Here is a 16,490-nt window from a genome sequence, read left to right on the forward strand (position 1 = left end):
TGGAGTGTGAGCAGGAGAGCTTGAGGATGTGTGGGATTTCACAGAAGAACTGGCCCAGGGCATTGCCATGGCACAGGGGCAGGGAAAATGTATTGGCTGTGTGCAGCAGAGCATTGAGAAAGGCACTGGCCCAGGCAGCTGCTGCCATGTGGGCACAAGCTCTGCTGCCCAGGAGGGTCCCGTAGTGCAGGGGTTTGCAGATGGACACGTAGCAGTCGTAGCACATGATGGTCAGGAGATAAAATTCTGCTGACATGAAAAAGACAAAGAGCTGAGCAGCACATCCTGTGTAGGAGATGGTGGTGGTGTCCCAGAGGGAATTGTGCATGGCTTTGGGGACAGTGGTGCAGATGGAGCCCAGGTTACAGCGCTGATGATGAGGCCGTTGCCCAGGAGGGCAGCCAGGGAGATGCCCAGCAAGAGGCAGAAGTGCAGGAGCTGTAGCTGCCGTGTGTCTGCCAGTGCCAGCAGGAGGAAGTGGCTGATGGAGCTGCTGTTGGACATTTGTGCTGTTTTGGCATGGGGATCTGGAAAAAAAATAATCATGGATGTGCATGGCTTTGGGGACAGTGGTGCAGATGGAGCCCAGGTCAGTGAGGGCCAGGTTGAGCAGGAAGAAGAACATGGGCGTGTGCAGGTGCTGGCTGCAGGCTACGGCGCTGATGATGAGGTCGTTGCCCAGGAGGGCAGCCAGGGAGATGCCCAGCAAGAGGCAGAAGTGCAGGAGCTGCATCTGCCGCGTGTCTGCCAATGCCAGCAGGAGGAAGTGGCTGATGGAGCTGCTGTTGGACATTTGTGCTGTCTTGGCATGGGGACCTGTAAAAAAAGTTATCATGGAATAGCTGGGTTTGGAGAGGGCTTTAAATATGCCAGCCCAGCCTGGGGGCACTTTCCCCCCACTACCTGCCCAGGGCTCTGCTGCCTGGAGCTGTCCCTGCCAGCAGCTGCTTCCCTGTGCCCAGGGCTGGGCCCTGCCAGTGCTGCCAGAGCCCAGCCCAGCCCTGGGGGCTCAGCTCTGCCCTGCAGACCCCTCCCAGCTCTGGCACTGCCCAGGGGCAGCTCTGGCTCTGCAGGCTCTGATGGCAACCTCAGAGCAACCCTGCGGAGGCTGAAAAAGTGACACTGATGCTGCCTCTAAGGGGCACTGTGCTGATTTCTGTCACTGCCTGGTTTATTCAGATGAGGGAAATTTTTATAATTTTTCTCCACCTGAACCAAGAGATGAATATCTGTGTGCAATTTCCTATCCAGGCAACCCAAAGCAGTAGATTTAAAAATACAGGATTTTCCGTTTCATGCAGCCCCTGCCTTGCGCTGCTCCCTGTATAATCTACTTGGAAATGTTCTGCAGTTAAATGCCATGCTGGGAGCAGTCCTGAACAATGCAGCATCCTCACCACACAAGGAGAACACTTCCAAGCCTTACCAGCTGTCTCCTGCCACCCAGATCTTGTCCCCCAGCGCTGGGAGCAGCTCCCCGGGCCGGCTGAGAGCTGTCCCTGGCAGGCAGCAGAGTCCCTGCCCCAGCACAGCGCCCTGGGCTGCAGGAGCCTGCTCTGCAGGACAGCCCTGGGCACCCCTGGCTGCTCTGCACAAGAGACAATCAGAGAATGTACTCACAGGGTCTGCAGGCATTGGGATGTTCCAACTTCAGGAGATGGCTCCAGGAGCTGCAGCTGCATTGTCCTGCAGCCAGAGGTTCCTGTGCCAAGGGCTGGCAGTGATTCTGCCCCAGGCACTTCTCAGCACCTTCCCAGCCCTGACTGATGGAAGCGCTCTGTGCCTCTGGGCTGTGCCCGGGCTGGCTGCAGGCAGTGCCCCAGCCCTGCTGGGCTGTGCCCAGGAGCTGCTCCTGGCCAGAGCTGTCTCTCTGCAGCGCTGCCCCTGCCAGGAGCTGCCTCTGGGCCAGGAGCCCAGCCCAGCTCAGCAGCACACACTCAGCACAAGGACTTTATTACTCTCTTGGAGCTTTGTGCTCAGGCCCTGAACATCAGTCCCTGAGAGGCAGCTGCAGAAACCTCTCCAGAATTCCAGGTCAGAATCCAACTCCAAAGTTTCCTGGACTTTTAATTGGCCCCACTGAGGGACAGGACAGAGAAAGTGTCCCCAGGCCCCAGGCAGAGCAGAGAACTGGAGGCACTGATGACAGGTGGGGACCAAGAGAAGCAAAGTCTTGGTGCCCGGGGGCACAGCAGGGTCTGTGCCACCAAGGGCTGGGAGGAGACACCTTGTCCTGAGGCCCTGGGGCCTCCTGGCACAGCCCCAGCCAGGCTGGGCACTGTCACCCCCTTGTCCTGCCCTCAGCATCCCCCCTAGCCCACATCCCAGTGGCCTCAAGGATCTGCTGCATCCCGGGGGAGCCTTGCTCAGGAATGGCCCTGGGGGCTCCTCAATGCTCCCAGGGAATGCAGGTTTTTCAAAGGACTTTGGGTTTTGCTTTTGCCTTGGAGTCTCTGAGAGGTTTGTACAATCATGGCCTCCAATTAGCTGCTGTAATTAGTCCCTGGAGAGACTTTGTCAGTAACAACAGCGCCATTGTGACACTGCAGGGCCCAAGGATCCAAGGGACTTTGTGACACCAAGGGGTTCCATGGAACCAAAGGGACATTGTGACACTGGGAGGCCTTATGGAATCGTCAAGCCCATTGGGACACTCTGGGGCATCATGGAACCACAGTGACACCAAGCTGGGTGGGAGTGTGGATCTGTTGGAGGGTAGGAGGGCTCTGCACAGGGCCCTGGACAGGCTGGATCCAGGGAACAAATCCAACAAGGTGAGGTTTAACAAGTCCCACTGCCGGGTTCTGCACTTTGGCCACAACAACCCCTGCAGCACTACAGGCTGGGGACAGAGTGGCTGGACAGCAGCCAGGCAGAAAGGGACCTGCAGGGACTGATGGACAGCAGGCTGGACATGAGGCAGCAGTGTGCCCAGGAGGCCAAGAAGGCCAATGGCTCCTGGCCTGGATCAGGAATGGTGTGGCCAGCAGGAGCAGGACAGTGATTCCTCCCCTATGGTCAGCACTGGTTGGGCAACATCTCGAGTGCTGTGTCCAGTTCTGGGCCCCCCAATTTAGGCAGGACATGGAGGGGCTGGAGCATGTCCAGAGAAGGGCAGCAAAGCTGGGGAGGGGTCTGGAACACAAGTCCTGTGAGGAGCGGCTGAGGGAGCTGGGGTAGTTTATCCTGGAGAAGAGGAGGCTCAGGGGAGACAAGGCAGTGTCAGGGCACAGGTTGGACTTGATGATCTCCAAGGTCTTTTCCAACCTTGCTGATTCTGGGATTCTCTGAAACCACCCTTGGAGCAGTTGCAGGATGAGCCCTGGGCCTCCTCCTCAGAAGCTGCAGCAGCTCAGGTCCCTCAGCTTCTCCTGCCAGCCCCAAAGCCCATCCTGTCAGTCCTGCAGAGCCTCTGCAGCTCCTCCTCACTGCCCAGAACAGGGAGCCCCACAGGCAGACACAGCAGCCCAGATGTGCCCCCCTGGCCTGGGCTGCCTCTGGCAAGGGAGCAGCACCAGGCACTGCAGGAGCCTGCAGACAATTCCTGCAGCACTGGGAGGATGATCCTGCTCCCCAAGGGACGTTCCCATGGTGCCAAGTCAGGAACTGCAATGGGGAGTGGGGCAGAGAGGAAAGGGCAAACAGGGATGGGCTGTTTGCAGGGCAGGGAACAGGGGTGGGCAAGAGGAAGAAATTTGTATCAGGGAAGATTAAAGAAAGCAAAGATGAAGCAAAGGAAATGCTGAGGGCAGTTTCGGGGTGGCTGCCAGGCAGCCCTGGCTCTGAGCAACAGCATCTGCAGTGGCACAGGAAGCTGCCAGCTGATGGGAACAAACTTTCTGGCTGAGTGCAGAGGCCAGGACAAAGCTGAGTGGTTTCCCTGGTGCCCCCCAGCCCTTGCTGGCCCCAGGGGCTGGTGGCATTTGTGCTCCCTCAGGTTCATGTCCCCACAGCAGCAGCATGGGGGTGCTCCTGCCTGCTGTGTGCAATGCAAACAGGGGCTCCTGAGCCAGGGCTGCCGTGTCTGTGCCTGCAAGGATGCAGCACCTCTGTGAGCTGGGGGAGAGGCCAGGGCTGCAGAGGGGGATGTTGTTGGCAGCTCCATGAGGACGCTCTGGGACGCTGCCCTGGGCTGTGCAGCGCCCTGGGGATGGATCAGCCCCTGCTCTGCTGCCCCTTGCCGTGTGCCCCAGGGCCCTTGCAGAGCCCCAGCCATGCTGTTTGCCCCCAGCCTGCCCACGGCCAGCCTGGGGCTGCTCACCCTGGGGGTTTTCTGTGCTGAGCCTTGGCCTGGCCGTGTTCTTGAGAGAGCCTGGGCAAGGAGCCTGGAGCCCCCAGGGCCTGGCCTGAGGCGTCAGCGCTGCCCCAGCAGTGCCCATGGCCTGTCCCTGCTGCAGCCCCGGCACTGCCACCCCCAGGACTGTGCCCAGCCCCGAGAGCACTCAGGCCCTGCAGCAACACCAGGGCCACCAGGGCAGCGGGGCAGGGCCACGGCAGCAGCACTGCAACACCAAGTGCTGCTGCTGCTGCTGCTGGGCACAGCTGCTGGGCCAGCACTGATCTGCCCCAGCTCTGCACACAGACATTGCTGCTGCAGCTCCAGAGAAGGCAACAAAAGAGGGATCTCTGGAGAAAACTCTGCTGGGAGATCCTCTACTTCGTTTAACGCCACAGAGAACACAGCTCCTCATTGTCACAGTCTGGGACCACAGCAAAGGTGGAGAGAAAGTCAGAAATGGCAGAAACAATGGTCTAGCTTTAGGAAGAATATTAAAAACCGAAAGCCCCGAAAGCACTCAGGCCCTGCAGCAACACCAGGGCCACCAGGGCAGCGGGGCAGGGCCACGGCAGCAGCACTGGAACACCAAGTGTTAGGAGTTATCCATTTTTTTTAAGGTTGCAGAGTTAAAACAGGTTGGACCAGTTGCTGTTAAGTTGAAGGTTTGACTATTTGTTGTTAATAGCTTCATGTTGCAGTCACCTGTTGTTGAGTTTTTCTTCGATTCCCTGTTAATGGTTGCTGATCAGCACAATTGTCCCCCTCTGCTGCCCGGGGAGTGACACCGGACCCTGCAGGTAGCAGGGGGGACATCAGAACTGGTATGCAGGTGAGAATGCATTTCACCAGATTTTGCAATTTTCCAGGAAAAAACCCCAAAAACAATGAGCCAACATGGAATTAAGAGACCTAAGTAATGTCTAAAGGTGTGGAACTTAATCCAATATCTGCTAAGATCCTTTTTACTTCTCACCCTCACCTGAAAAGATGTTAACTAGAAAGAGGACCTGGAATGTTAGACCGAAAAAGCGGAATTCCCCCTACTCCCTGGAGGACGGAAGCCTCAGCTCTGCCTGCATACCAGCGGACACAGCTGCATCATCCTCCTCCCCCATGCCACTACTGGGAGCAGCGGTGGCGCGGGCAACCTGTTGTTTCTCCCCAGCCTGAGCTGAATCTTTTTAATAAAGGCATTAAAAAGAAGAAAGATCTCCTGCCCTGTTTATTTCACCAAGTGCTGCTGATGCTGGGCACAGCTGCCATGATCTGCCCCCAGCTCTGCACACAGACATTGCTGCTGCAGCTCCAGAGAAGGCAACAAAAGGGCATCTCTGCAGAAAACTCTGCTGGGAGATCCTTTAGCTCATTTAAAGACAACAAGAGTGCAGCCCCTCACTGACTCAGTCTGTGGCCACAGGGCAGGTGGAGAGAAACAAAGTGAGAAATGGCACAAATAATGACATTTCTTTGTGAACAATATGAAAAAAGTAAAACAGAGAAAAATTACCTCCAAAATGAAATCAACACGAAGTATCAAAGATGACTTTTATTGCAAGTGCTTTGCAGTAATTGGACAGCAGTTTAATGTTTCTTAAACCAACCAGTCATCAGTCTCCACAATGCAGCCTTGAGCTCCTGGCTCCTCAGGCTCTGGATGAGGGGGTTCAGGGCTGGAGACACCACCTAGTACAGAACTGACAGGGCCAGATCCAGGGATGGGAAGGTCATGGAGGGGGGCTTCAGGTATGCAAACATGCCCGTGCTGATGAACAGGGAGACCACAACCAGGTGTGTGAGGCAGGTGGAAAAGGCTTTGTGCCGTCCTTGCTCAGAGGGGATCCTCAGCACAGCCCTGAAGATCTGCACATAGGAGAAAACAATGAACACAAAACAACCAAATACCAAACAGACACTAAGTGCAATGAGCCCAAATTCCCTGAGACAGGATATAGAGCAGGAGAGTTTGAGGATCGGGGGGATTTCACAGAAGAACTGGCCCAGGTCATTGCCATGGCACAGGGGCAGGGAAAATGTATTGGCTGTTTGCAGCAGAGCATTGAGAAAGCCACTGGCAGCTGCTGCCATGTGGGCACAAGCTCTGCTGCCCAGGAGGGTCCCGTAGTGCGCTTTGGGTACTGCTGTGGAGAAAAAGACAGTGAAGGGTTAGAGGAGATACCTGAAACCAAAATCAAAGCCATTTTCCATATACCCTCCTTTGTAACACACACAGACACATTTCTGTGTTTAACAGTTCTGAGGTTTTCTTTGTAAGGTCCTCCCATGCCTCTCCCGGTGTTCTTGGATATCAGAAAGCCTCAGCATTTCTGCTTCCCTCTGGTAGAACAGAGTGAGTTCCCTGAGGCAAGAGGATGAGTGGAAACTGAGGGGAGATGGTCTGTCACTTCATTCTGTTTGGAGTTTCTCTGGGCTTTCACTTTTCTCAAATGGAGGATGTTCACACTCCCATATTTCTCTTACAAACTCCCAGGTACTGCTGAGAGCAGATGGATCCAACACAGCCCAGCTCCACATTTAGCCAAGGACTCACATAGCTCATTTCACAAACCCAGCAGTATTTTCAGTGCCAGAACACCTCTGCCGTTCCCCATGGATCTTATCACTCAGAGATGCTCTAGGACAGGTTTGCACCCTGGATTGAAGCTCACAGCTTTGACTGAAATCTCAGGGAGACTTCCAAGTGTCCTTATGCTGGCATTGGATGAAGAGAGATGCAGCTCCTTGCCTGGCTGCACTGACAGCATTGCCCAGAGCCACATTAGGGATCTCCTGTGAATCTATTGATCACTAACAACTGTTCAGATGTCTCAGGCATTTGTCAAAATTCATAATACCTTTAATATTTATCCCCGCTTTTCATGGGAATCAAAACTCATCACACTAATTTTCTGATGTCAGTTTGCCGGAGACACTTGGCACTGCCAGGGCAGCCCGAGTTGGAGGTGCTGGCAGGTTGGGTCTGGGAGACATCCTGCGCTGTTTGGGATTTTAGGAGGCAGCAGCCCACTCGGGGTCACAGGGTCCTGGACATGAGTGCCAGTGGAGGAAAGATCTAATGTTAAAAGTGTCACCCAGGCAATGCTCTTTTGACAAGTTCTGCCCTGAGCTTTCCTTAAGAATATCTGAAAGGTTCAATGTCACCTGCAAAAGCTCCTGCAATGGCTGCTCACCAGCAGAGCAGGACTGTCATCTGTGAAACAAGTGCTGCCACAAACAGCAGCTTACCCAGCCCAGCAAATCAAGAGCTGGGAAGGAGCTGATCTGAAGGCCAAACAACCTCCTTAGCTCCTTCACCATCACGGCAGGTGAAGCAGCTGGGCTGGAGCCCCTTGGTGTCTTTTCTCCCTGGTGTGGCTCAGCTCACAGACTCTTGGGCTGGGAGCAGGGCTGCTCTGCTTTTGCCAGCACCATGTCCCTGGGCTTGGACAAACAGTTTTCTGCTAGGAGAGACCTGCATGCTATTCCATGTATCTTTCATAAAGGCCCAAACCAACTCCAAACACTCAGTCTACAGCAGCTTTTCACAAAGGGCTGCAGAAATCCAGGACAGCTGCAAGTGAGTGTCGGAAGGCTCCTGTCTTGTTCCTGCCAGCAGAATTCTAGATGATCTTATGCAGTTTTATTCAGATGTAACAGGAGAGCTGAGTTTTTTTGTTAAAATATTTCATTATAAGTAACAAGCCTTGGGAGCATGAGGTACAGAACTGACATGCGAAAGCATGAGCATATCCTCCAAAGTGGCCAGTTTAATTGTCCATTTTATTACTCTTGAATTTACTCCACACTAATAAGGAAATCCAAGCTTTGCTTAGAGGCAAAACAGGCATGACATACACTACGGTCCCTCACAGGCTCACTAGGGCTGGCAGTGACAAAGCAGGCAGTCTGCTTCATTGAGAACCACTACAGAGCTGCATCCCAATGTGCTTTTAAGTAGCATGGTATTATTAAGAGCTCCTTTTCTGCATGAGATACAAAAAGGAGGTCCCAAATGATCTTCATGCAAGCATGCAGTAAAGAACTGATCCTGCTATCCTAATGAGGCTTTGACTTTGGCAATTACACTCTTCCCATTCATCTTTTGACGCAGACACTTCAGGTTTTCCCCTACACCCTTGCAAGCATGGCAGTCGCTGCTTCCCATTTCCTGTTCTCCCCTAGAGCCACTACAGTGACTGTTTTGAAACAAAAAGCCCTGAGATCTGGATAGCTTGAAGGAGTATGAAATGCTAATTAAATGTTCATATTGGTAATACCCAGGTCTGCACTTCCCAATACTCTGAAGCAGCAGCAGGAGGACAATGAATCATTCCTGTTGGTGGATGTTCATGTTTCTGGTGTGCAAGAGCAATGATTTTGAGGAGGGACAAAAATGCCCCTATTCAAACAGTGGGTGGGCAAGGAGATGTGAAGTTTCACAGCCTTTTCTAGAATATTTTAGAAAGATCCAAGAGAATATTGTGGCATGGAGTAGGTCCCTAAATTTGTCTCCAGAGAAATCCCCAAATGCCACATTCACTCTGCTGGTGATGGCAACCCCATAAGCTCACCGACTAGTTTTCCCTGCAACATGCCACCCTGCCTGGGCTTTACTAGGCCAGGACTAGACCCACAGCTAAGCAAACACATGCAGCCAGGTGACCTAGACTTTTTCTTTCAGAACGCCTAATTAACATGTTCACAATGCTGTTTCTTCTGTAACATCAGAAGCTGGCAACCATGAGGACTTTGCTGGCAAAAGGTTTCAGTTTGCACTGGGCCCAGAAGTGTTTTTCCCTAAGGCAAAGCAAATTGAAATGTGAAATTGAAAAGCTTCAAATGCCTGTGAAAGGAAACTGCGGAATAATTTCTGGAAAGGCAGCATTGTCAATGATTATGCAGCCCACCAACAGCTGGAGCTGAAGCCAGAATTGCTTCTTCCAGCTGTGCAGGAATTCACTACACTGGCAAGCCCTGGTCCATGGGAACAAATGATCCCATAGCCGTGGGCTGAATGGCACCCAGGCTGCAGTACAGATTTGAGGAATCCTTGTCATTTGTTATTGGCCTCCCAGGGCACTCATCCTTCTGCAAACAAGGTGCAAACAACACAGCTGGGCTGCTGTCCTGGGTAAATATACATACAGATGACTTTTCCAAAGCAGTGCATCTTTTCCCAGTGAAATACACAACCTCTTCTTACCTATGAAATTGTGATTGAAGACACCTGTGAGTCAGATCCGTGTGAGATTGCAAAGGAGCAAAGCTTTGGGGTTTGGGCACACTTCTCTTTGTTTCTTTGCTCACCCCTTTTGTGAGCACAGAACATACCTAGGTAGAAATCTTTTGACTGTACAGGATCTTTTGGATCCATTGTCCCACAAACAGGTCAACAGGTGGCCCCCTTGTAATGCCAACTAACAAAGAGGAGCACAAATGACACAAAGAAAACATGGGCAAAGAGAAAGAGGAGAGGCCCAATGAGGAAAGGATATGGTGAGACACTGGCACATGGAGTGAGCTGCACTCCCATAATCTCTAGGCTAGCAGATCCTGGTCTCACATTCTCCTCCTGGTTTATTTAAATTTTATTTATTTATTTATTTACTTTTTTTCATCATCAAAATAAAATATATACAATTAAAAATATGCCATCAAGTTTTAAAGATACAATCAAAACACATTAATTCAAAACTACATCTAAGGATCAGAACACACGTACATCTGTAACTATGAAGCCTAACGCATAAATCCTATTTTTCAAACACTCTTCATACAGGCAGCAGCTTCTTCCTGAGCTTGGAGGAAAGAGAGCTCTTCTGGACAGGAGGCAAGGACTTTGTGGCAAAGGCAACATCAGAATTTTCCAGAGGAAACTTCTCAGTAAGACTGTAACCAGTCCGATCTGCAAAATGGAGACACAAAGTTTAACAGGGGCCACAATGCAAACCTAAAGCATCTGAAGCTCCATATTTCATGGGACAGAGTTCCTGCAAGCTTCTAAACAGCAGCACAGGGAAACATGCTCCTGCTGGCAGACACTTGAGGCAGGCCAGGGGGCAAAACCCTGACCCACTTCCAGAGAGCCAGCACAGGAACAGCCTGGCCTCTGGGCTGCCCTGGGACAGCAGGAGCCCAGAGCCCTGTGCTCTCCAGGGATGGCTCAGCTGCACATGCAGCCTCCTGCTCCTCTCCCTGCCCCACAGCTGAGCAGCCCCTCCAGCTCCACGGGGCACTGGCAGCAGCACAGCTCATTACAGGGGGACATGCAGGGCACAGCTGATCCCTGGCAATGTGCACAGGCTCTCTGGGCTGGCACAAGAGCCTTCCTCCCACCAGAGAGCGGCCCAGCTCCCCCCTCACCTCTGTGTGATGCTGAGCCATGATCAGCCTTCACCTTGTCCTCAATCTGGAGTTGCTTCAGGCCCCCCATGCCATGACTAGGAAGGGCGATGGAGAGAGTGGGGGCAGGTGCACACCCTTCCTTAGTATTTGGTCTTTTTTGGCACAGCTAAAAAGGCAAATCCAGAGATGTCCAACTCAGCACTTCGTCAGCTTTCTGGAGAACATCACGCCTTCACCAGCTCAACATTTTGGAGAGGTTTTCCTGCACATGTGGAGGCTTGCTGGCAGCACATCTCTTCAGCTTGGCACCCATCACCTTGTAGAGGGCAGAGGCAAGCTTGGTGGCCACAGTGCGGACGCTGGCGCTTCGCACAGGCAGCACCTTGTTCTCCAGGCAGGACCAGAGCACGGGCAGGGCATGGCGCTGGACCACTTCAGGGCTAATGGCGTAAACCCACTCCACAAGCACTGCTGGGAGAGAGACACAACTTCTCAACCACCAACCTTAATGCAAACTAAGATCTACCTCTGTTTTTGCTTCTTGGAAGCCTCTCTGGCTAAGATCAGCAAAATAGCACACAGAGCCCATGATCCAGAAACAGGCAAAGCAGCTGATCATCCTGGAAAGAGAACCACCAACCCCTCAGGACTAATTTCTCCAACCAGAGCCTTGTCCCTTTTTGCAAACTTTGTACCTTTACTAAATTCTAAATCTTTCTGCACGAACAAGGAATGAAATGTCAAATTGCCTTTTATTTCCATTAAGAAGTTGTCTAAACACACTGAAGACGTGGAAATGCACCGTAGAGACGAAACGGAGAGATTTCTAATAAAAGGAATTATTCCATTTTCATAACTTTGATGTCAAGTGCCAAATGTCTAATCTGGCTCTTCCCTTTGCTCAGCGGCACACAGCAAGGGCAGTATTAGAACACACTTCAAAACTCCAGCCCACCAGAGATGGGTGCTGCTTGACAGTTGGATTAGAAACATCAGTGACTAGCTGGTGTCTTTGGCAGAATGCTTTTGGGGCTTCCAACAAGCAGCTGTTTCAAACCTCAGGGTGCCTTAGAGAATTACCCAGACCCCATTGCCGTGGCATTTGAGCATCTCCACATTTTAATGCCATTTCTCCTCCCAATGTTAATGGCATTTTTTCTTATAATGTCCACTGAAACAAGGGCATAGAGAGAGCAAAATGCTACACAGGGGACTGAAATTTAACCAAAACATGAGAGTTTTCTCATATTGTCTCTGAAATCTGCTCTCTGCTCATTTTCTGAACCAAACTATATGAAACACAGACAAAAATTTACAACCAATAGGCTCCTTGCATGGCAGATTTGGCTGAGATATCAAAACTTGAAATGCTCTGGAGACCATTCCTATTTTCTGATCAGGCAAAATGTTATCTAGTAGCCATTTATTATTCTGTGGTGGAAGAGACTTCATTTTCTCTATGCTCTTAATCTACCAGCAGTCATCAACATTGAAACAGCTCCTGAAAGCACCCAAAACCCAATTCTGCTAAGCAGGAAAGGGTTATGGTACCCATTTTAAAATGGGAATTCATTTGAGTTTAAGTGCAATTAAAGACATCGGTGACTATTGAACGTGAGGAACAGCTGTCTGTTCCTACTAAATCTCATAGAGAACATCTGCTTTTTCTAAAGTAGTCTAATTTATGGTTAATTCCTTTATCTGAAGAAGAAATCAAAATAACTGCAAAACTAAATTCCCTATTGCTGGAGATCTACTTTATTCAAATGCTCTTTAAAGGGCCTTTGACATTCTCAAGCACTGAACATGCCCTTTTGAGATTCCCAATGAAGACACAAAGTGTATTAAACCTTGCATTCAAAGATGTTGGCCTAATTAGCAGTGGATTTAGCCTCAGGTAAAGCAAGGCTATCAATTGTCTTCTCTACTATATATTGAGATTATCATTTTTCCATTCCTTGGCTATTGCTGACATAGCAAGCTCCTCTGAGGAATCAATTATCAGCTGCATTTGTAGCATTTTGACCAGTGCTGACACAGGCAGACACTGTTGGCACACCCTGAAATGTTCAGTCCACTGCCACTTTGACAGCACAGGCAGGGAGCCCCAGCACTCTGCTTCTGCCCCTGTGCCCCAAAGGCTGCCTTGCACTAAATCCGTGCCTCTAAGACGTGTGTTGAGTTTTGACCTAAGCTGCGACCGCCAGGCTCTGCACAGTTCAGCCTCAGATCTTTCCAAGAAAAATCCAAGAATTCTGTGAGGATAAAACTGATCCCCTGAAACAGCATTTGCCACCATTTTCCCTAAAATATGACAGATGTCCCTGAGTTTCCAAGAGAGGAGCCAGCTGGGGTATTTTTAGCCCTTCCCTTTCCTGGAGGTGGGTTCTGAGATGCCCCAGTGGGAGCTCAGCCCCGAGGCCGAGCTCTGCCCCCATCTCAGGTGCTGCACAGCTCTGCAGCAGCCAGGGAAAACCTGCCAAATACACCTGCCATGGACGTTGGGCAGGAAGGACAAGCTCAGCACCTCCTGATTTGGAGGAGCTGCTCTACTGTCTATTCACAGGCATTGCCTATAAATACTCCCTGGGAAGACCTCTTGGGGAAGGCCATACCTGTGATATGCTCTGTGACATCCAGCAGAGCTTGGCCACTCAGTTGATTCCACTGGTAGCTGAACTCTTTCAGCAGTGATACTTTATCTACAATTGAAACACATGTTTCTGCTCACTTTTCTGAGGTCATAGGAGAAAGTGGGGAAGGAAAGGGCAGGAGCAACCGCATTTTATAAAATAAAGTACATTTCTGATGATTTTTGAATCCTTTCTTCTTTCCTTCCAGACTACTTGGCAGGGTTTTAAACTGCAAAAGAAAAGCTCTCCTTTCACATTTGTAAATCCAAAGTTGTCTGCTGTACCAGGAGCTGTTTTAAAATATTTCACATCAGGGACCTCAAGAGTTCAGTCACATGTAAGCAGTGAAAAGGTTTTGCATCCCAGAGCAAAAAGGAAGAAGCCCATACTTGGGACACAGAAAGGCACCGAGTCAGGCAGTTCCTGAGTTCACAGAGCAGCTGAGGAGGAGAAAGTGGAAATTCCCCTTGAAGACCTGTGTCATGGATTGACCCTGGCACAATGCCAGTGCCCCCATGAAAGGTGTATTTCCAAAATGGTTACTGTGAGATGTGACCCGGAAACAGAACAAAGCAGGCTCCAACTTGGGAATGGAGGGAAAAAAAAAAAAAAAAACCACACACAACAATCCACAATGGAACACCTCCAAAACACTCCTCCTCCCCCACCCCTCTAACACTCAATCCCCTCTAACACATGAATTCTCAGTCCAATACCCTCCTTCACACAAGCACCCTCCAGTTCATCAGGAGAGACGAGCCTCCCCAGGAAACACAGTGGAACCTCCTGTGCTTCCATGTCACACGTGGCAGCCGCCCGAAGAGAATCTGCTGTGGTGACCATCTTCCTTCCATGTCCAGTGCTCTCACCACTGTCCATGGATCCACACTGCTCCTTAGGTTCTTTTTAAGAATGCCTTGCCCAGTTCCAAGAAGTGGCCGCCTCTCGCCATTGGGACACCTGTCCCCCCCATATTTACTCCTCTGGGGCCTGGGGGTCTCAGGAACAAAGATCCTTTGCTGAAGGCAGAGGGCTCCACCACACCCTCCCCATCAGTCTCTGTTCCTTCTACTTCTCATAATGGCATTATCACTCCTGGCTTCTGACCAACCGCCTCCCCCAAGGTGCAGTCTCTGCATTACAGGAAGAAATTGGTTTCGTCCCGTGGCCCTCTAAGAGAAAAGTCCAGCCTAAAAGCTACTCCATCATCTCCTCCATCCAGGGCACTTCTCATCTGCTGACATTTCTTCACCTACTCAAGCCTTCTTCTTTTTGCCCAACCTCCGTCCCCTCTGAATTCTCAGCTGGGGAGGATCAGTGTTTTTTACAGCTTCCATTGTTTCAACACCAAAGGGGTAAAACCTCAGCACAGTCTACTGGCGGCTGGGCACCTTGCCCCCTCCCTTCTCTTCCTGGCCGTGGTGCCAGCACAAGATATCAAATTTCAAGCCAGCACAGTCTCTATCATTCTCTCCCAGGGGGGCTGCCCACACCATCCCAGGTCTCCTCTACCCCTGCACCTTGCAGGGGCTCCGGCCTCCCTTCCCTCAGGCCGCATGGCCTCCCCTCCCCCATCCAGACGCAGCTGGGCAGGGGAGAAGGTCACTCACCGGCCAGACTCCAAAGAGAAAGTCCCTCTGGGAATCCTCTGCTTTTAACCCCTGTGTGTTCTCAGAGGTGTATCCAGGTCCCCAGTGGCCACACCAGGTGCCAGTTTCAAATCTGGCCACTGATTGGTTTGACCACAACTTTCCCAGAAACTCACTTCCTGGTCAAACCATGACAACCTGCCTCTTCAACACTGCTTTTTTGAGGCATATTTCCCCAGTGCAGCATTTTCAGAGATGACATAAATCTGTGTGGCAAAGGAATTTAAAGCAGCCCTTGCCTATGTAGTTAATTGCTGTAGCCATCTTGCCCCATGCAAAACAACATTCTTGGGTTCCCTATCGTTGGGATGACCCCAAGCCAGCCCGATGGTCAAAGAAAGAGTCAGAGTTCTTTGTTTGTGGTTCTCAAGGTCTTTTATTGCTGCTTATCTAAGATTTTTTTTTGCCGGCCCACCACAGGCCTGTCTGGCAGGTTGTTTCGAGGCACACTACATGCCTCCCGGGCTGGTGCTATCTTTTATACTAAAAACTACGTATACTATGTTTACAATTATTTTCCAATACCTATCACCTATGTTAGACAGTGACTTTCTACTCTAAACCAATCTGTGAGTGCCAACATCATCCTGAACATGGATGCCAGGTAGAAGAAAGAAGAAGGACAGGGCATGCCCAAATCCCTCCATCTTGGACCCCCTGACCCCCATGTACAGAATCCCAAACCCCCCTGTGCAAGGTTCTAAACCCCCCTGTACATGGTTCCAAAATTTTCCCTTCACCCCATGCTTACTACTACTATGCTACTTAGACTTTTGTGACCTGTGACTCTTCATACAAGGTTGGTAATTTCTCCCAGGGGCTGTTTTTGGCCTTCTGCCAGGGCGCATCAGCCCAGGGGCTCAAGCCATCCAGGTCACCCAGAGGGGTGTCCTGAGTTCCGACACAACATGTGCAACAAGACATCATTGACAGCTGGGTTTATACCTGTTTGTTATAAATTAATGAACTTGGTGAATCTTAGGTTCCACTTTGAAAATAAAAGACAAAGAAGAAAAGGGGAAAATAGGCAGCTAATGCCTATCATGAGGATCCTCCCAGGTGGCTGCTCTGCATAAGCTCTGATGGGTCAGTGTCCCTTCATGCCAACAGCAAAGCTATTCATTTGGGAAGTCAAACGGGGCCCAAACAAACTCCAAACCCCCTTTGCCTCTGAACTGCAGCAAAGCTATAGTCCGGGACTTGCTCTTTGGACAAGCAGCACAGAGCCAAGGGCTCCTGGGACTCTTGGAAAATGCTGATCACATTCCAGCCTGTTGGGGGACTGGTGCATAAGGACTGCATCTGCACAGCTTCTGGTGGATGCCAGCTGGAGTGTTCCACAGACAACAGCAGCTGCCAAGGCACTCAGCATTCTCTTGTGTAGGAGAGACAGAGACACAGTTGAAGAGAGTCCATGCCAGGGCTCAGCCTTACCTAAATGAGCAATGGATTCTTCCAGTGCTTTCACAGCTGCAGCACGAACCCTGGGATCCTTGGAGTTCAGGTTATTGGTTATTCCTTCCACCAAACCGATGATCACTGGGTTAAAGGCATCTTTCAGGACGCCTGTGATTTCAGCCAGCACGT

At 50.9% G+C, this 16,490-nt stretch overlaps 1 protein-coding gene and 1 pseudogene across 1 annotated transcript in view; both read right to left on the reverse strand.

Annotated features, from left to right (window-relative positions):
• Positions 1 to 793, reverse strand: part of LOC121360670 (olfactory receptor 14C36-like) — a gene marked incomplete at its 3' end in the record, with an annotated part of 9,155 nt that extends 8,362 nt beyond the window's left edge. Inside the window, exons 1-2 of the mRNA XM_041480683.1 lie at positions 551 to 793; positions 9 to 322 (exon numbers count right to left, since the gene is read on the reverse strand). Coding sequence (XP_041336617.1) covers positions 9 to 322; positions 551 to 793 — 557 coding nt within the window. The remainder of the gene's footprint in view (positions 1 to 8; positions 323 to 550) is intronic.
• A 5,067-nt stretch (positions 794 to 5,860) lies between these two features.
• LOC121360669 lies at positions 5,861 to 9,650 on the reverse strand (annotated as a pseudogene).
• Positions 9,651 to 16,490: the final 6,840 nt, after the last annotated feature.

The sequence above is a fragment of the Pyrgilauda ruficollis genome, unplaced genomic scaffold (assembly GCF_017590135.1).
Source record: "Pyrgilauda ruficollis isolate IOZ18807 unplaced genomic scaffold, ASM1759013v1 scaffold525, whole genome shotgun sequence".
NCBI classification, from domain to species: domain Eukaryota; kingdom Metazoa; phylum Chordata; class Aves; order Passeriformes; family Passeridae; genus Pyrgilauda; species Pyrgilauda ruficollis.